General features: G+C 37.5%; 2 protein-coding genes across 5 annotated transcripts in view; one reads left to right on the forward strand and one right to left on the reverse strand.

Moving 5' to 3' along the window:
• Positions 1-13970, reverse strand: part of LOC102212624 (connector enhancer of kinase suppressor of ras 3-like) — a 46114-nt gene extending 32144 nt beyond the window's left edge. The window contains exon 1 of the mRNA XM_005732717.2: positions 13738-13970. Coding sequence (XP_005732774.1) covers positions 13738-13789 — 52 coding nt within the window. The 5' untranslated portion in view covers positions 13790-13970. The remainder of the gene's footprint in view (positions 1-13737) is intronic.
• A 6291-nt stretch (positions 13971-20261) lies between these two features.
• LOC102212906 (serine/threonine-protein kinase D3) overlaps positions 20262-22001 on the forward strand; it is a 55672-nt gene continuing 53932 nt past the window's right edge. For all 4 annotated transcript variants that reach the window (XM_013910778.1, XM_013910779.1, XM_005732718.2 and 1 more), the window contains exon 1: positions 20262-20609. The gene's annotated coding sequence lies outside the window, so the exon portion shown is untranslated. The remainder of the gene's footprint in view (positions 20610-22001) is intronic.

Here is a 22001-nt window from a genome sequence, read left to right on the forward strand (position 1 = left end):
CTGTCTCTCACAGTTGAAGTGTACCTCTGGTGCAAATTACTGACCTCTGTCATCATTTTAAGTGGGGGAACTTGCACAATCAGTGGCTGACTAAATACTTTTTTGCCCCACTGTAACAACTGTGGGCGTTTACAGAGGTAAACTACTACTACTACTACTACTACTACTACTACTACTACTACTACTACTACTCCTCCTCCTCCTAGTTTGGCCAGCTTGTCTTGTAAGACTGGTTGTTGCTATGACAACAGAGAAGATGCTCCACACAGAATTCTCAGGCATGGCTAGCAAGCGTTAAAGCAGTGCCTATGTGTGGACCGTACGTAGCTGCATAGCGTTGTAAATAAGCAAGGTTAGACAGAACACAGCCTCAGTCCCATGACGCCATAACTGAGTAAACAAGTGGCTTTATGTAAACTGTCTCAGGGCAAACCAGTCAGCCGTAGCACAAAATGCACGTTAACCTGCAGGAAAAGAAAGCTGTTGTGCTGCTAACATCAGGTAAACTTGGTAGCGCCGAGCGGCCATAGTGCCAAATATTCAGTGACATTTAAAATCAATGAAATGTTAATGAAAGAAAAAAAAAATAAAGGGTCTTAAATACACAAGCAGGATTTATATGGCCAATGATTAACATCCTCTGTCAGACTTGACGCAATTTTGACTGTTAAGGAGTATTTATAAGACTTGGTCATAATAAAGTTGGTTATTCTAGCCATCTCAAGCACGGGAGAGAATATCAAAAAAAGCTGCAGGTTAAACTCCAGCTGCTCATCAACAGCCGAGTTAATCATTTATCAAAAAGATGAAAACAAACAAAACGAGGAGCGCCATGATACCTCCCACCTTTAAAGAAAACACGCTGAAGCGAAAACCTAAAGACATCCATTATGTTTATTCAAGCAGAAATGAAAAGAACTGTTGCTTGGTAAATTTTTGCATTTTTATATAATACTAAAGATCTATTTGGGAATTTGGGTTGTTGAATTATGATTACTGGAATGTTTAATACAACAAACTCCATTAAAATCCATTTAAACTACTAAAACAAGTTTAAATATCTACTTATAGATGCAGTTTATACCCTTTCAAAACTTTCTGTATTGAGCATTTGTCTCTTTTGAGGTCTTAAATGGAACAAATAACATGTTGAATTTGTTAAATGTGTAGATTTAACAGTAGTTTTCATGGCTTACAGTTTGCATTTTTAATATACATGTAAAAACAACCTACTGGGCAGTTAAACGTGAAAATACCCTCAGCCCTTATTTTATTTTCTTTTAAACCATTCTCTCAGGGTGAGCCAATTTTACAAGCAGTCTTTAAATAATCCTAACTCTGTTATAATTTGTCCTAGAGGCAAAATTCAAACAGTTTCAGAAAGAAGAGAATAAAGGTTTTAAGAGTGTCACTGCTACTGCTATATAGACCAAAAACTCCACTGTGTCTAGATTTTAGTATGCGCTCTACCATTCTGGGCTAGAGAGAAAACTGAAATGATTCCTGAAAGATGAGAATTACTTTATAATTTTGCAGTCAAAAATCACAAGTCCAGTTGGCTTGTGTGATACTCGGGTGATAAAGGTCAGATATCTCCTCAGAAACTTTGTGTACTGAAGGTTTATCCCTGTCGAGGTCTCAGTCACCTCTTCATTACAACAAATGACACGTGTTGAGTCGTTGAAGCACAAAGATGGAGTCCAGACCAGACACTCCCCAACTGGGCGAAACAAAAGGAATCTTTACACCACCACCCAAAAACAACAGGACGAGGGTGGAGGGCTGCAAGGAAAAGTGGTAAAAGAGCAATGAGGCTATTCATAGCTTGACTAGGCCTCTGTCAAACCCTGCACTATATCACACACACACACAAACACACACACACACACACACACACACACACACACACACACACACACACACACACACACACACCCTGACCATTCATCTGAGGGGTGTGAGGCAGCCTTCTGTCGAACAAACACCATTCAAGAGGAAAAAGGATTTCCTTGAACACCGTGTAGATCTGTCCTCAAAAACTAAACAAATGGGAACTGTGGCAGTTGACTGAGTGAAAAGCAGAGCAGGCCTACTGTATCACAGTGATTTATATCAAACTTTAATATTTATCTTATTATTTACAAGTAGTGGTGTAAAGTTATTGTGTTTTAACAGTAACCATTCAGGAGTACGAGGCATAGTTATGTTATATTTAGCACTTATTTCAATCACATCCAGAAAAAGTCTACACTTGACCCCACCCTAGACTCTTTAACTTTAGTATATTAATTATATTTAATGAAATCATTACCTTTATACATGTATACTTTTACTTCATAGAACACACACATGTTGGTCAAAAGCTTCAGAAGTCCCAGAGATAACCACATAAAGAATTTAGGGTTAAAACTCACTTCTGTGCACCGATTCTGAAAAATAAGGAATCACACCTACAAGGTGAGCCTGGTATCAAAGGTGAAATGCATAAAAAGGAGACATTTCATATACGATAAATTGTTTTGACCATCCAACTACTCCACATGGAAAATGCACTTTGAAGTTTTCGAATTAGTCAACTGACCCTGACATAAGGTGGAAAACTTGAGACCTCTCATAATAGAGCAAAATCCATCTCAAAACACTTAAAAACATAATGTGTTCACGGGTGAATTTCTAAAGGGCTGCTGCCAGTGGTGTATCACTGTTTTTGAACCAATCAGACAAATGTCAATAATTCAGTTTAATTAGTGAGAGATATCAGCTAAACAGCTGAATTGAAGTAAAAGTAAGTAAAGTTTACGGGGGTCAGTTTCTGGTTTTGCAGCCTGTCTAGTAAACAGTACGCTGCGTGATCGGTGTATTTGGATATCTGGACCTGCTGATATAGCTAACGTGACTCGAGACACTCTCTCTACTGAGCGACCCAAAAGTTGCTCACAGATGGACAAAAGGCAGGAAGAGGGCCTCAATGGAGATATTCCGGCTGCTTCCTGTGATTCACTGCTCTTCCCTGGGTGAACTCAACTTCACTGATAAGAAACTAAGAGAAAAAAAAGAAGAAAAAAAAAGAAACATCCACCAGCTGGTTCAGTCTTTGATCAAAATCACACTCCTCGACAATCAGCACTTCTCATTTAAATCCATCTGGTTAGAGCTGGTGCTATTACCAGGGTAACATTTATTCATGACTGAACAGCACTCTCTGCAAACATCCAATAACACCACAAACTACAATCTATCCGTCCACACTAGCCCGGAGAGATTTGAAAATGACATTTTCAACTGAAAACGCTCCGCATCCACACTAGCGTTTTCAGTCTTTTCAGAGTCGTGCATCCACACTGAAACAGATGAAAACGCTTACGTTCCAGTCCTGCGCAAAAGCGAGTGAGAATTAAAGAATTTGAAGAAAAGCTATCTGGAGCATGTACAGACTGATATTCATCTTTTTTTAGGGCTATCAAAATTGAGAGCAATCCAAGCAACCGCTGCAATGCCCTCCCCTACCTTTGTTTATTTGGTCACATGACTGCATCACATGACTAAAATACATCATCGTTTTAGAAAGTCTGCATTTTCGTGTGTCCAAACTGCGACAGGACATCTGCGTTTTGAAATGTATGCGTTTTCGGGAGCGTTTTCAAAATGCTGCGTTTTTCCTTGAGGAAAACGCCGTCTCAGGCTACGTCCACATGTACCCAGGTATTTTTGAAAACGCAGATTTTTCTATGCGTTTGCACCTTTCATCCACACGTAAACGGCGTTTTCGGTCACTGAAAACGGAGATTTCTAAAAACGCCTGCCAGGGTGGATATTTTCGAAAACTCCGTTTTTGCTTTGCATTTACATGTGGACGAGGTAAACGGAGAAAATGCAGCGTCAAAGGTGTGCACCTTTTTTTGACGGCACACTGTGCGCCACGTTATTGTTTCGGTGAAATGAATTTCTACAATACTGTTACTGTTACTTGTACTCTCTGCAGTGTTTAAATGCTTACATATACGCACACAGTTACTGTGCCTCCACACATATGACTCGGTTCTGCTTCTATGCCCCATCCTTGTTTACTATTTCCCACCGAGGCTTCTAGACTTCTGATTGGCCAACATTTCTACACGGTTAGGAATATATCGCCACCTGTTGCTTTGGCATGTTCTTAGCAGCGTTTTCTTTCATTTCTGCGTTTACGTGTGGATGGGATTATTTTTTGAAACAAAAAAGGAAAATGTCCGTTTTCAAAAATACCCGTGTACGTGTGGACGTAGCCTCAGTGTGGACGGGAGGTCAAAACGGAAAGAAAACGATGCGTTTTCGTTTGAAAACGCATTAGTGTGGACGTAGCCTAAGAATGAAAAGAGTTATCAATATCTTTGGCTACGTGAATCATCAATCACTTGTTGATAGCAGAACAATCAGTTTTCTTTTTTGCTCATTTATCTTACTTTAATCAAATTGATTGATTCAAGTACGATAAATTTAAGACTTAATGATACTCTGAAGAAAATTGTGACGAACTGTTGAATAAATGAGATCAATTCTCAGGCAGAACACTCAAACTTTGAACACCCGATCCTAAAAGTAATTTCTAAAGGTTACTGATGCTGTCGTTCTTTCTTTATTCTCCCCATGAATTTCGGTTGATATGATAAATTATCATAGGTCGTAACCCAACATGTCCTTCTCAATATCCACAACAAGCTACTTCATGCAAGTTGATTTATCAAATCAGCTTCATCGGAAGTGTGAGAAAAACACTAACCAAAACACAAAGTGCCTTGAAGTGCCGCTTTCTGCTAGCAGCATGGATGGTATGAGCATCCAGTTCAACACATTTTGAAACTTCAACTGCTAAGTCAGGGAAAAGGAAAGAACAAAAAAATAAAATAAAAATCAGAGACCCTTACTTTGAATGTCTAAGATGTGAACATCTTAGACAGATTAGATTTTTACACTGACCATATGATGGAAAGCCAGACACAAGCAGAGCAAACGCAGCAGATTAAAGATTTCATTTTGTCAATGAAGTGCATCTTTGATAAGAATTTTACCCCCAGCCCAGACTGTCTTATGCTCTTTGCGCGGGACTACACTGATTAAAGGTCGTCGTCCATGCTAAACAAACATGATGATGTGGATGTCGCGTCCTCCTTATCGAAAACAAAAGTTTCGGTTATCTCGTCTTACTGGATGAGACGTTGTTTATTTGGATTCATTCCAGCTGAGTTTAAACAGTGAAAACCTGCCAAACTTCACTCGTGTGAGTCTGGATACACAAGAAGACGATCGTTTTCTTTTAATTTGATGATGTGTTGAAAGTCAGTGACAGGCTCCTCAAAAACACTTTCGACTGGATTACGTTACAGAAGCTCATTTTCAGCCATGTAATCCTGGATTTATTTTACATGCCATTTGATAAATGGCCATCCTAAAAAAGTACCCGTCAATGCAAAATCCATTTATTTGTGATTAAAGCAGTTTACTTATGTCACAAATCACAATCTTGCAGACGTTGCAAAAACTGTGAAGTTAACTTTTAAAATTGATTAAACTGAGTGAACTAGACCTACCACAGCTCAGTGAGCAACCTGCCAAATTCAGAGTCTGTGGGAAACTAAACTACAGTCTGTCTTTGTCTGCTTCTGTTTCAACTTGTTCCTCAATCTGTAGCTTTGTCTCTGCATAAAACAAATCAGGGGTGGATACAAGAAGCTAAAAAGACACTGCGTTGCATTTAAGCTTGAAGAATTGGTTTGGGTTTCAAGAGCCTCTCTGCTACTTGCTGTGTGAGAGACTGAAGCGCCACCACAAACCTCAACAACCTCCTCACTGTTCTTTGGTTTATAAGTCCAGTAACGGGGATTCACTTGAGTCTGTTTGATTTACAGGTGCGCTCATAACTGACAGGCAGGTAGCCATTCAAACTGCCTGACATATTGTTAGGACAGGTATGCTGTTCTTTGACTTACATCATTAATACAATATTGGGGAAAATTATCAAAATCCTCATTTAGGTTCAAACAAAAATCTTTATTTGGTCGTGAAGTAGAAATTATCAATTTATTTCAAGTTTTTTCCAGGCATTAACCATATCATGATGTACAATACTGGATCATTATGCACTTCTGAATCTTTATTTAGACACATGCTGTTTGCACAAACAGAAGCTCAGGTAAACACAACAAAGCTTGTGGAACAAACCTGCAGTGTCCCTTGTCTTCTGCCACATAATCCCCTTCATTTGTTTTTGATCAAGTTCATTCCCTGGCCCGTTACACTTCAGCTTTAAATGCTGTGTCAGTGCCTCTGTTACTAATGTAGCTCAACATCAGCAGTCCAGAAACATGATATAAATTAATCCAAATATGAATTAATATCTCAGGTCACATGACTGAAGCGTCCACTCAAATAACTATTCAGAAACAGTGACCTTCACTGAAAGTCAAATCATCACCAGCTTTTCTAAACAGGCACCAGCACAGTAAGGTAACACACTGATCACCTTAATTAGGAAACACTCCATAGAGCCCCTTTAATGTCTCATTTTTAATGTTCTTGATTATTTTATAATATTATTATTCCGATAGACTGTTTAAGTTTAGCCTTCAACTAAAGCATTGGTTTCTCAATGATCATTGGCCAACACTGGTCTGTCTGTTCCTGTACCAACTACCAATAATTATGCTCTTTGGAAGTCATGTGACCCATTTAAAACGACTCTCTTTAAACTGAATCCAAGAATACAACAAAGAAGTTTCCCCGAGTCACCAAAGACATGTGGTGGTGAAAATGATCAATGTAATCTGACCAGATTGCAGATAACAGATGTTTCCAGCTGCTGCTCATGGCCCACACTTTTAAAGTCTGATTAAAATGGGTTTCACGAGTGACAGCTGTAATCTAGATGGTTTTTGGGGGTTTTGCTTTTTTTAAAGAGTCGGCAGGAAGCTCTTTGTTAGATAAAATTCCTCAAACTGAAACCACAGTGATGCTGATTTCTGGCAGCTTTCTGCTGATCGACATTTTTAGAGATAAAATTGTTTATTTTGGCCAAAAAGCATCGAGAGGAAGAGGAGGGTCAAAGAGTCAATGTCCATGTTAACAATCTGATTTTACAGACTCTGCATTTCCAACCAGTCGGATTTAAAACTTGAAACTAAATACTGTTCAAGTCAGTGAGTTTGTTACAACCAGTTTTACAGCCCAAACAGGAAAATCTTATCAGTTACATACATTCATAAAGCCGTCATTAATTTTGTCAAAGAAGTTTGGGTGCTTGTAAAAGAACTAGCTGGCAACTACTTTGACAATAAAACTCTCAGTAACTTTATAGCATCCAAAACAAAAACATGAAGTGATCCATTGTGTTTTTGGATTACAAACTAAATTACGGTATTTGGGGTTGTTAGTTGAACAAAAAACAAACAAAGAACACTTCTGTGAAGCATGTTTGACTCCTGTCAAAAAAAAAAAAAAAAAAAATCTACACAAATGTTATCATTTTGATTTTTTTAAATGAACTGGTAATACTCCTCAATTCCACGAAAACACCAACAGAAGTCTTCTTTAATCAAAAATTAGCTTGAAACTCAAATATATTCAATTCAGCAACAAAGGAGGCAAAGAAAAGAAGGAAACGATCATGTGTGAGAAGCAAGGACACAAGACAATGTTTGGCATTTTAGCTTGAAAAATTATTTAGTTTAAAGTTACTGTTTAAAGCCTTCCCATCATATAGTTAGTTGAGTGTTTAAAGTTAAACACTCAACTAACTATATGATGGGAAGTATATCTTGGGGGCCAAAATCAGGATATAAGTGTATATAATACTGACTTGTGTTTCCATTTCCAAACTCATCAGGCACTATTGGTGCCTGGTTAAAGCATGCGAGCGGTGAAGTTTAACAGAATAATGGAGTTTTTGTTCAAGAACAAGCAATAAAAATATTGATTCCACCCATTCCCCCTGAAGAAAAAACAAGGCATGAAGTTCAAAGAGAGCAGGAAGGAAAAAAAATAAACGTCAATTTTTACAGGAAGAAACTTCCAGCAGCCATCTGCTGCAACCAGTTGGGAGCGAGGGGATCAATACCATATGCTGAATTCAAGTCCCAATACTGACTTAAAAAAAGAGAAGAAGTGATTCAAGAAACAAACAATGCTGTAACTGCGTTAAATACGTTAGCTTGCTGTTACCCATTCCCTATGTAGTTTCCTCCAGTCTACTTGTTGTTCATTGACTTTTATTTCCCGCGCACCTCTCCATAAAGAGGTCATTGACCTCATATTTAGAGTGTGCCAACCGTCTAACCAGCCTGTCGTCATGTGTAACTACACCTGTCGGGAGTAGGGCGGTATGTGGCTCTGTCTGAACATGTTCAGTTAATTCCCTGACACGTATGTTTACCAGTGAGTGACAGCTGTTTGATCAGCCTGCACAGAAACATGGGGTAGACTCTTATTGTACCCTCACTGTATTTATTGTAAGCATTTATTTATAGGTCACACATTTCTTCAGTTAGAACAAGGGAACATGGTGTTGGAGGACTGCTCACATTTACATGAGACTAAACACTGATGAGCTAAGAGCTTTAAGGCTGTACAAGTACTCTCGTCCTTGCAAGGTTCATCAAGTTTTACAAGATTTTAATGTTGATTTAAATAGAAGAGAAAGCATGAAAGCAATGGTTTGATTAGAAGATGAAACAGAAGCATTTCAGATGAAATGTATGAGAAAACAGCCTATAAATCTACTACCCAACATTTAATAACTAGAAATATTCCTGATGGTTAAAGATGGATAAAAATTGAGTCTTTAAGCCCAATTTTTTTTTCTAAATGTGCCTGACCTCCACTACGAGCTGGTGGGCCACACTTGCATTCCAACCTGTAGCAGGTGGAGAACTGCTGACGCTATGCTGAGCTCAATGCTGCAGAGGCGAGCAGCGACTACCATGAAAACTGCTGAACAAGATGGAGTTGGAGTGCGATCTCCAGAGTAGAACAAGAACTATAACCACCATCTGCGGTCCAAGATGTTGGAGATGGCGTCTGTGACCACTGACCACTCAAGCAAGATACTCGAGACAGTGGACTGACATCAAGGACCACCGTAACAGCAATCCAAGCAGGCTCCTCGTCGGGAAACACGAGAAGGGAAGGACCCTTTAACCTGCTTAGCAACACAACTTTCAAATTAAGGGCAAGTTGTTTGCCCACTACTAAACTGTCTGTCTGAGACAACATGATCAATAAATAAATGAGACCTGATGACACAATTCTTACCCACCTTTAATCATTAGGAACATTTCTAGCTATGGAAAGTTAGGTAATAGATTTTTTTATTTTACAGGAGGATGGACCGATTTAGGGCTGGGCCATAACATACCATTCATGGTAATACCGGTGTAATGTTGGGCAACGATAGGAAAATGAAATATCGCGATAGAATGTGGGTAAAACGCGCATGCGCAGTGCCTTTGTTTTCATATGCACATGGCGGAAAAAGCATAGCGGCGAAAGCAGATCGTTGATTGAAACGGATGAATCAGAACTGGTTTGTAAAAATGCTGCAACTTCAGTGGTGTGGAACTGGTTTAGCTTTCATCCGTCAGATACACAACAAAGCACTATTTTTGGTAGAGCGTGCTAGCTGGCCGTCGTTATTACCGTGTTTTTTTGGAAAATACGGCACACTTAAAATCAATCCTTTGATTTTTCTGAAAATCGTCAGCGCCCCTTATAATTCCGTGTGCCTTATGTATGAATTCTGGTTGTGTTTACTGACCTCAAAACGATTTTATGTGGTACATGGCGCTCGAAAATCTGTCAAATGTTTTAGTACGACTTTGCTAAGCTACAAACCCGCACAGCTTGATGGATTGTCGGAGCATTACGGCTATTGTAGGCAGGAGCCTCGCGGAGTGATACGTACTGTGCTTCAACATAATATTACCGTATTGTGTGTGTATAACCTCTTTTTAAGTTTTGTGGATATTAAACATGGTTATGCTGAGGATATGTCGGCCAATTTCCACTGGAAATGCCTTTTTGGTTAAACTGTCAGCAAGGAATTTGCACTGTTACATTTTTATATAACTTTAATGCACATAAAAAAACAACTGCTTGTTTAAGTGAAAATACATTGATGGGGGTTTTTTTTTGCACTAATAAAGTTGTGGAGTTGTAAAGTATTTTGTCTAGTGTCAATTATATCGTCAGTTATCACAAATTTTCAAATGTATATCGTGATAAATATTTTTGGTCATATCGCCCTGCTCTAGACTGATTATTGGGTTGTTATTTGTTTTCAGAGAATGCATATGGTATCATTTATTCACCTAGACACAAGTCTACACATGCCTTACTACAGTCACAAAGGCAATGAAATCCTGTGGGAAACACTGATAAAATAAAATAAAAAAACTGGATGTGCCCCCTGGTGGCCACTGAAAGGGATCCATGTTTAAGAGACTTCCTCAATGACTTGACTTTTTAGGCCTGGAAGCTGTCCTTTTTTCTATACAGTCTATGTAAAAAGACAGCAAAACTAAGAGCAGAGGAATAAGAAACCAGAGTGACTGAAAAAAAATGGCTTGAGTTGGAGGTCAGGTGGAGAAATTCATTGGAAGCCTGCTTGTGATTTTACAGTCAAGATGACTGAACGTACTTTCCATGAAAAGAACCTCTAGCTTGGATCGCATGAGTCGAGCAAAGATACCTAATACACACCCCGACTGCCTTCACCCAGCGGCAGCAATCCACTCTGTCAATACTACAGCAGGATCAGAGCCAACAACACATCTCATTTCTAAGCTTCTGTTTGCCACTTTACAAACTCATGTCTTTTTAACTTTGGAAAATAAAGGAAATTATCCTGATAACCACTTTGACAGTTAAGTAAACAACTCCATTGTTTTCTAAGAAAACAAAACAAAACACTTTGAAGCCTTTCAAATGTAAAATCTGAGGTTTTTCACTGTCATTTGCGATCCAACCATGGGACTGACGCTCACGTGTCTGTCATTCATTTTCACGCAGAACAAAGTCACATAGTCAGATTTGGTTTAATAGCACCTCCAGCATCACGTTGACCTTTTCACCCAGCACATGACAGGAGGCCCACCACTTTACTGCATTTAGCTCTGCACTGTCTTTACTGCTAAATGGCCAGTGCGCATGTGAATGACTGTATGTGTGCATACTGAAGCAAAGCTAGACTGAATGGTTTTCTCTCAGCAGTGTAATAAACGCATACAAACACAGGCTGAGATCCTCCACAATGACCCAGGGAGGTAAAATTACAAATCTTATTATTATTATTATTATTAAAAATAAAAACATAGGACAACTTTTACAGAGATTTGATATTGGTTTAAAGAGTTTGATAAGAATGTCATTACACCTTGGTATGTAAGTCTTTTTTCACTTATGGTATGAATATAAAGAGATTCTGGCAGGAAAATGTCCTGCGTTGTTTCTTTTGTTTTGTTTTTAAATAAACAGTTTTTCAGAGTAGGATTGGAATACAGGAAAATGCACAGTAAGGCAACAGAGGCTCACTGACTTGGCTAATTATCCCAGTCTGCTTAGTTTACCTCAGATATCAGACTATTAATACATTAATAACTCCCAGGTTATCAAACTTATCAACTTCAGAGGGGTTAAAAGGTCGAAAATAAAATTAAAATAGTTTCCCTGAACTTGTTCCTAAATTTTCCTATAATGTGTCATTTTACACAGGAATTTTCTGTTTTTTCCAGGAAAGCTACATACTGGCCTTTTAAAACCATGGCGATAAACTGCTTTTCAATTAACTACTTTATGCATTTATGATGAAAATTGAATAATATAATAAAATTAATAATAAAAACAATAAAATGATAGTCATCTGCTAAGAGTCACGTCCTGGTAGGTTAAAACAGTGTGAGTGTCGTTTTATGGCAGATGTGCTAACAGGTCATGCCTGTTTATTGCTTAACAACACTGTTAGTGATGAATATGAATACTTGGCTCAGTGAATGTGGGAGTGCAAATCCCACAGTCAGTAAACACTGTAACCACCACAGAGTGTTTCCTTATCAGACAGTCTGTCAGCCAACAATGTTCAAGTCAAATTAACCTGCACTATACTTGGGATTTAAGGGATTTTTTTTTGCTTGTTTTAATTTGTGTTTCGACTGTGTTCATTTTTCAGTCACATTCTTAAATACAAACTAAAATTATATTGCAAAATAACAATAATCAAGTTTTCAAGTATATTCTCAAGTAGAATTTCTGCATTCTTACTTAAATGTGCTTTAGAAATGCTTTTCACATAATAAGTGTTTCTTATTGCCAGTGTTTATATGACCAGTAACTAAATTAAATAAATTAAAATGTTAGACCTTCCTGAGAATCTTAGGTACCTCTCTTTGCTTAGAAATGTAGCCCACTAAATAGTAACTACAAACAACAACATGAACTCCACAAAAAGAAAAAAAAAACTGATTTGGCTTCACACTGGCTTTTAAAAGTTGCAATGTTAGTGAACAAGAAAGAGAATAAGTTAATATCAAAAAGCCATCGTCTACATCAACCGTGCATTTTATTTATATAGGGTGTTTAGTTTTTTGGTATCAAATAAAAACCCAGCCATGTGGCCATGTAGTAAAATATGAGCAGATATGGTTGGCTTCTATATCTAATCTCAGGGGTTTACATGGTAACCATAGCCTAAATCCAAATATCCAATCATCTGTCAATTCAGGATTATTTTAGCACCATGTCTTTCTCATGGTCTCTAAACGTCACCAGATTTACACAGCATAGGCAAGTTATTGCTATCTAGCCAACTATATATTACTTTCTAACACTGTTCGCCACTGTCGGGGCTAATGCTACTTCCCTTAGTAAATGAGGGTGTTGTTAAGAACACCTTTGTGGCTGCACTTAGACAACTTTTAATACTACAAAATGATTATTTTCATAAATATAAACAAAATGTAATTAGAAATACATTAATATACAATCCACTATCATCTACATATTGGCAAATCTACAAACATGAGAGCCATGCATTATAAACTATTCAATAGTTTACCTGACAACATTTTTGCTTTTTTTAAAGGTAACATATACTTTTATCAGCTCATGGTGTAAAAATCAAGTTTTTTCCCCATTTTTGTTATTTAAGGGTACTTTGCAAACAGGACTGCAAGCTTGCAGTAGTGCAGGTCTACTACATCATACACAACACAAACAGAAGTACAACATATCAATAAAAGGAAGAAATAGTAGAAAACCTATTATTAGATTATAGTAAAATATTCAAACAATTTCAGATATTTTAAGAAAAATAATATTTACCTGTTGTATGTGAATTTAGCTCTGATTAAATATATACATGCTGTAAACGCCTTAAATCTAAAAGCAAACATTCCTCCAAGACATAAGCTTCCCAATTAGCCATAAACTAGAAACGTCTTTAAAAATATTAATTTTAAAAAAGAAAAAAAACAAACACATAAAAGTAGTAGATTTTACTGTTTGCAGTTTATGGGACCGACACTGATCCATAAAGATCAAGAAAACTCCTGCATGACAAGTAGGTTAAGGCCGGGAAAAGCAGAACTTTACAGTTAGCCATTAACTCTCCTCTCTGCCCCCAAAGAACCGCTAATTCCCTCCGAAAAGTGCACCCACCCCACTACCACTCCCACCCACTGGATGTAGTTAGTTCCTACTCTTCAGCAGCCTTACCTCTCATCCACTCCACTACTTGTTGCGGGTTCCACTTGCTCACAGCTTCCATTTTTCTCCAAAGCGCTGGGAGCACCAGGGTTTAATTTAACTCCAGAACCAGCGAGACGAATCCGTTAATGGGACATGATTTTATCACAGAAAAGAACACAAGAGGTCCGTTACAGCACAGAGACACACGGTGAAACAACGACCCAACGGTCCGCCACTCACTGACGGACTGCCTGCCTGCTGCTCTGTGGTGACTGGTTAGCAGCGCGTGGAGCAGGTGTCAGGTTACCATTGCTTTGACCACGCCCCGTTATTCCTTTACCTCCAATCGCATGAGTGTATGCGAGGCTGTAGTTAACTTTTGTGGGGAAAGGGGGAGTGTTGTATGGAATGCCATTTATGTCAACATTAAACAATCAGATTGTGTGTATATATATATATATATATATTGAATACTCAAAGGTTAAACGACAGCATTTGAAAGAAACTAATTTTTTATTCTTTTATTTCTTGTGTTTGTTTGCTTTGCTTTTCTGTTTAAATACATATATCAAATGTACAATTAAGCAACAAAGCAACAACAGGATTACAAAAAGCTGATAAAAAATTAAAATAATCAAGCTTTATAGTAATGTGTACAGTACTTAACAAATTTATTAGACCACCACCCAGTGTTATGTATATGCCACAGCTGCCCTAAATATTAGCCATTTCCAATTTATATTTTTAATGCTCTGTACTGCCTAATCCACCACAAACACCTTCCTATATTATAATGCTTCAGTATAATTTTTGCTGTTATCCTTGAATTTTCAAATTGCTCATGAAGCGCATCATTATTATTATTTTTATTAAGATGCTACATTCCACTTAGTTACTTGCGTTCTTGAATACAAAATTAGTTTTAGTGGATTAATTTTATGCTTAATTATTTTCTGACTTCTCAGAGTATAAAAACTTAAATTCTGTTTATTTGCCATCTAAATAATAATATAGTTTTTAGTGTTAAACATATTTTTTGTACAGATTTCTAAATTATTTGTTTCTTGTTTTTATGGCAGGTGATCTAAAAAAATTGTTAAACATATATTCTTAGCAGTTCTTAGCACCCTATCAGGGGCTTCATTTTCATCAATACAAAACAGAGATTAACAGGAAAAAAAGAGACTAATCACATTTGCTGGTTTTGTCAATTTCCACTTTTAATCCCAGTTTTCACCTTCACTGAAAATGTCCCAAGCATACTCCAGAATATAATTATGCCCTTTTATTCCTTTAAATGTCATTTTATAGACCTCAGATTTACATTTCGAATTTTCTGTGCAGTTTTTTTAAAAAGTGCTTTCCCCATCATAACATAACATAATCATAGTCACATTTTTCAGGTCATACTTTAGGAAAATGTTTACAAATGTCAAATTCAGGCATAAATTCTTTATATGACTGTTTATGGGATGAGAAAATAAGTAAGAAAGTAAATTAGGTAGGTATAACTTCTGTCTTTACTGGATTAGGGTCATAAATGCAGTTGCTTGGTATCAGTAAGGAACTTAGATAGTGTGTGCCACTGTGCTTTACGTTTATTATTATTAGTGTAAATCATGTACATCACTGTTCTCTACGCTGCTGCTGCTAAATGTCCGTCTCTGTATGTTTGCCATTGGTTTGTTTTTATATTAAATGTCACCATGGACGACTTCCCTGTTATCTGTGTACATGCACTGCACACATGTGTAATAACCATAATCAGTGTGGCCTTTACTTTCTCAACATATTATTATTAGTGTTTCCAGCATTTACGGACACAACTCGGAAAACAAGCTTTTAAAAACGCTGCCCCCAGTTTCCGGAATAATCCCAGAAGAACCTGAAGTTATTAGCTTTTTAAGGATTGTGAAAATGTTTCTCTTTGTCAATGCTACTCTCTCAATCTCCATGAGACTTTTACTTTCATAAAAGTGTATATAGAGAGCATTCATCATATAAAATGAGAGTTTTGAGTTGTTTCAAACCAAGAATGTAGTTGATTAATCTTTAAATGGAGCCTATTAGAAGATTCGCAGCAGCATTTTCAGAGGTGTGAGGTTTAGTCGCTGCATAGCTCGGAAGCTCTGTCATCCTAAACAAAGACATTTATCATGAATAAGATTTTGTTTCTAAGTTTTTATATTTCTATTTTTCCTCCCATCATCCAGGATATCAGTGTTCATCCCATGTAAGTATTAGAAATATGCCCATTTTTGTTGTGATATAAGAGTATGTATGCTGTTTGCTACCCATAAATGTTTATAACCAAAACAACAACAAGATATGTGTAAAAGTCCAGATTGGTAAAGGACTGTGAGACCTTTATGTCCTTCATAAAGAGGACGGACACAGAAAATGAAATATGGGGAAAGAACTTTGTTTGTTTAGGAAACTCAAACAATATTTGTCTTGCTTTCCACGCCATTACACCTTTTCATCTTTTAAAATAATGTGGGTGTTGCCTTTGACGGTGTTTTATCGGGTCATGTGTCTCTGGTAATATTCAGTCCACATGAGTTGTGCATGCATTTACTGGAAGTGTTTTCCTACCAAGACCTCTTCTCAGCCTCATATGAAACAAAGCCTCTGCACGGCTGATTATCACATTAAAAATGTTTCTTCTGGCCTGTAATCAGATCTTTGATCTTCTGAGCTCCACAGCAGCTCTGTCATGTGTGCTGGGTGTTGGCTTGTTAGGACTTTTTTTTCTGCTGATGTTTCCCATGGGAAGAAGAGCTCAGCAGACTCTGCTAACATGGGTGAGACGTCTAAACCGTAACGATCGAGGAGACAGATGTGAAATGAAAGTAGAAAACTGGAAAGAAACGAGGGTTGCTTATCAAGATGTACAACCACAGTAAGAACCCTGAGTTAATATCTATGGGTGGACTGCGCAGGAGGAAACATGGTGGGGGAAGTTTAACCTTCAGGGGACCTTATTTTAGCACAAAGTTACACTGTGAAAGGTTTATTGCAAATGTGTTTATAATATTATTGCTGTATTCATTTACAACACTTCACAGGAATTTGCACTACCATTAAGATAATTTCATTTACATTATTATTATTATCATATTATTTTTTATTAAAGTTTACTGTAAACTGGTTTACTGCAGGACTAATGTAGTTTACTGTTTACAGTAATACACAGTACAACAAACAAATTAAGCATCAGGAAAAATTATTGGTATTGCACTGTTGAGTGAAACATTGGTGTTGGTATCTGGGTTTGCATCACTAGAACAAATATGTTGTGAAGATATTTTCTGACTTCTTCATGAATAAACATACGGCAGTTTTTTAGGGAACACTGCCCTCTTTTGGCAGAAATTAGACATGACGTTGACTCTGCGTGGAAACAAACTTTACTTCATGAGCCACGTGCAGCCCAGTCTGATCTCGAGTATCAGACAGTAAAATTGTCCCATAATAGCCTGTTTTTATTTATTTATTTATTTTTAAGTCAGTTACTTATTGTAAGTGTAAAAAAGTACTTTTTGATAACATTCACGCGGACCATATATGAGCTTTAAAACAAACAAACAAACAAACAAACAAACAAACAAACAAACAAACAAACAAACAAACAAACAAACAACTTTATTCCACAAAAACATGAGTGGGAAATCCTTTACACCACTTCCTCGAAACTTTTTTTTTGTAAAGATCTATTTACAAAACAGGTGATTTTTAACCTCAGATAAAGAAAGTAACATTACAATGTCAACACTACATCTCGTTTTTTCTACATTTATTGAGTCTACTATCTTTAAACGTGCATCACAGTATTATTTAAAGTAGAAAGACATAGAATTTTCACATTGTGCTTCCCACTGGACCCCCTCAGAATCAGAACACCACACTGAGGGAACCTCAAAGTAATCCACCAAGTACCAAAAACTTCAACAATAACTCAGCAGCACAATGAAGCTAATGGGCAGCATCACTAGGATACCGGTAATAAAAGACATCAGCACAGGAAGACAGAATCCTCGAATCCAGACACTTACATTTAAAACAGCTGATTTTGCACTTTACTGCTAATTTCACTCTTTTAAAGAAAGCTGTCATCACCATACTAGCGCTTAGAAAAGCGCTATATAAACGCAATCCATTATTATTATTATTATTATTATTATTATTATTATTATTATTATTATTATTATTATTATTATTATTATTAAGAGGTATATTTAACTGATAAACTGTACATTGTTACATACACTGTTAAGGAAAAGATTAAGAGAAAATAGAAAGGCCAAAAATGTTAACTTCACAATAAAATGAGTACATTCGATCATCAAGTTGAGAGAAAATTAAAACTCATTAATTACATGTAATAATTAAAATCGTTCTTTTTACATTAAAATACATAACAATAATAAAACATTGTAATGGAGGCCTGGTGAGGGAAAAACGGCTAGCATTTAAGAAATTAAATTAAGAAAGCAACATTCAACTTGGTCTTTAAAATGATCTTTGACCCTTGGTTTACACCGTGTTCCTGTCTGCAAGCTGTTTTCCTCTCAGCTGTAGGATTCCTGTAACAGGGGGACTCAACCGTAGTAACCGAGCCTCTGTGTTTACCCTCAGCCAGCTGCAGAGCTGCAGATAAAGCTGCAGCTGAGACTGGAATGATGTATATTAATATGCACACGGTGTTTCAGGAAGAGACCTGCCAATGCTGCTGTATTTTCAGGCAGACAGCAGCTGTGTAACGTTTCATTAGAACATATTCAAGTCATAAATCTGGGCATTGTTCCCGCAGGAATAACAAATATTTACATTATCTTTATTCATTGCCTTGTTAATATTCATTCAGTTTGTATGTCGGTGTGGTCATTAGCACTTATTGGTTTTTACTGTATAAAGAATCAATGACGTAATGTACTGTTTTTATTAAAGACGTATACTTTAAAAAATTATTTTAAAGTTGTTTTTGGAGAAGTTTTACGAGACACGTCGTTTAATGCGTTGTTTTCGACAGCGGATGGCGCCACAGAGCCACCTGTTGAAATTCAACAGAATGCACTGAAGCTGCCTCTGAGATTGTCTATGAAGATGAGCCACTCTAGTTCTAGTAGAGGAAATACTAGACGCTTAGAAGTGTTCCTGGGTTCTTTATATATTTATATATATTCTTTATATATACAAACTGTATATACTTTCTCGATAAAGACTTTTTTGAGGGGGTCTTTGGAAGGCTTGTAAATAAAATTGACCTCTCTGTCTCCCAGAGGTCTGGCAGCGTGAGGGTTCAGACTCTTATCTGGTCATAGGACCAGAGGATGGAGACCTCTGATAAATCTGATGGAGCCACTCTTTCAGTCTGGGGGGGGGGGGGTTACATCTCCTAATGCTCCTGTCACAGTAAAACCACTTTAGTCTTTACTTTCCACATCTGGTCCAGCTGGTCTTAAACCCCTGGAACTTTCTCGGTTTACTGTCAGCTGGGATTGCTGCAGTTATCTCTACACTGGACTGGTTGGTTAGTCATCACCTGCTTGTCTGTGTGGAGCTGTTAACCACCCTCAGAGGTGTCTCTTAGCAGGACGTGGGACTTGCAATAGATGTTCTTGTATGTTGCCCTAGTTTTAATGTTACATCGGCGAAGTGGAAGGTCAGGTGTTCCAATCCTGATCAAGGCATCCCTTTAGTAGAACAGGACTCCTGTAACAGTGTGGCGTATGGGGCACAAAACTAAAATCGCTGTCTCTTAGCACATGATGTGAATACTGTCTATTTTTAAATATATAAAAAGTTAATTTATGACACAGTGACATTTCTCAAATATAGACATTATGATATTAGCCCAATAAAGATTGTCATTTGATTGGTAGGGTTTGTCTCCATTATTGTAGGGTCTTTACTGTATGATATAAAGCACCTTGAGGTGACCGTTATTGTGATTTGGTGAAGTTATTGCAATAAAACTAAATTGAATTAAATTTTAGATGAGTTGTTTTTCTTTTTTGATAAATGCTATTTTACTTTGAAATCTGACTTATTGTCTCAAGTACTCTGCATTTAAAAGAAAATCACAAGTGATTTATCTCTGTTATGTTAATATTATTATTAACTAAATTTCTCAAATGTAAAAAGTAGAAATGTTTGTAAAGCAGCATCTTTTCCAAAGTTTGTGCTGAAATCCAGTAATTGCTGTAAGATATTTGTTTTAGTGTTTACGTTAATGGACATTAATATCAAAATAAAAAACTGAAGCAAAGCAGCTCATTTACATCTGTGCGTTTCACATAAAACTATGTAATATATAAAACAGACAGACAAAAGACAATGCTTAAAGTTCAACGTGGTTTGAAAAAGAGTTTTAGCCTTTTCTGATGCTTCAGCTGTTCAGTCTTTGCTTACTTCTCGTGAATCTTCACTTTTAATCTTTGTGCTGCAACCGAAGCCACGAGTGCCTGAAATCTCCGACAGGGCCTGTTTATGGAGCCTCCATCATAAAGAGCGGGGCTGCAGAGACACCAGCTGTCCGGTCCCTGAATTTCCCTCAGAGTGTGACCTCCTCCTGCCGGTGAGAGCTGCACTTTTTTTTGCCCCTGCGTGTTTCGCAGCTGATAATCATCAGATCCGCGTGAAGCTGGAGCTGCTCGGTCTGACTGCAACTTCCCGGGAGAGTTTAGAGAGGAAAGAGTCAAAAACAAAAGTCCAAAGGTCCTTCTGGCTGCTTTTAACTGTCGCTTTCAGTCCCATCGGGACCTGCTGTGGAGGACTCACCGGGTCTGTGTTCCTTAACTCGGCCTTTTTGCGGTCCGAGCTGCCGCTGGATGGGACGCACATTTTCTGCTCGCTTGTGCTGCGATGGAAGCGGAGAAACCACCGGGCTCTCCGAGGTACTTGTGATGCCTTTAACTTCTGTTTTTCATTCGCGTGAATGCTGTGAAAAGCAAACAACCTGTTGGCAAAGTCCAGTCTTGGTGCAGGTTCAGTTAATTCAGAGTTATTTTATCATCTCATAAGTGAGCGAAAATCCAGATGTAGCCAACCACAGTTTACAGAGAGATCAAAAGGAAACGGCTCATATTCATGTGCACGAGCTAGAAGTCGACTGTAATAAATGTTTTAAGTTAAAATCAGACATTTTACACAATCATGAAGCGACAGTTTAATATGAGATTTTTATTTCAAGTTAAACATAACAAAACAATATCTTTCATGTCAACAATCAATATTGCGCCGCTTAACTTATTCAAACCAGGACTTTAGTTTTGGCTTCAAATGAAAACTGTCTGTAAAAAATGCGATAATCTGACCCTGATGTTCCTTCAGTTTAACTGTTCAAAATGCAGAATTTATTCATAGAAAGTTTCTGCGTAACACTGTCTGAGATAGATGGCAAACAGCAGATGAGCAGTATGGGTCCCTTTATGGTTTGCCAGCTTGCCGGCAGCCACAGTTTCTGACTTTAGCACCTGTTTCAGACGTTATTATGCAATTCAATTCTATAAATAAACTCTGCTTCAGAAGTCAGAAAGTGTCGAGATGATGAAGTCAACTTTTTGAAGTCAACTCGATGGCGCATGTGGAAGCTGTCAGACACCAAAAGCGTCCGGTAATGCTCATCTGCTGTTTAGTCTCTGTTTCATTCATATTGTTATGCAGTGATTGCAATGCTCATGTCCAACTCTGCTTTTTAATATTGGAGCTTTATTAGAATACATGTACATGAATAAGGGTTCAAAATAATCGTTATGTGCTCGTGTCTCTTTAAGGCCAGCCTTCTCTTTAAAGGAACTCTTTTTGATTGGACAGCTTCTGGAAACCTACAGAGGGGCAGCAACAGGCGTCAGTGAGCTTTGTTACTTGTAGAGACATAACAGAGGGGAAAAGAAGTCCTTAAGCATGCAGTGCACAAAAAAAAGGAACATTTTTATATTAATAATATTATTCAAATGAGATAAATTAAGATGAAGAGTATCTCTCCCTTCAGGTTTATACCCCTTAAAGCGGCTCGCTAGCACCTGAGCACTGAAAGTATGAAGCCTCTGTTGGAGTTGTGCTGCTTATTTTTATTATTTCTGCAAACAAATCAACACAATATTTTATTATAGGGGCTAAATATGCTCAAACCTTCACCAAAAAGTTTGCACACATGTCAGAAGTGGATAAAATCTTTGTATTTTATGGGTTTTAAATATGAGAGGTGCAAAATGGTCCCATAGGGCCCCCTGAAAAATTTCAATGAAGTTGCCCGGCTGTTTTGCTTTGCATACACGTATGGCATT

The sequence above is a fragment of the Pundamilia nyererei genome, unplaced genomic scaffold (genome assembly GCF_000239375.1).
Source record: "Pundamilia nyererei isolate P.nyererei 1_Seehausen unplaced genomic scaffold, PunNye1.0 scaffold00048, whole genome shotgun sequence".
NCBI lineage: Eukaryota > Metazoa > Chordata > Actinopteri > Cichliformes > Cichlidae > Pundamilia > Pundamilia nyererei.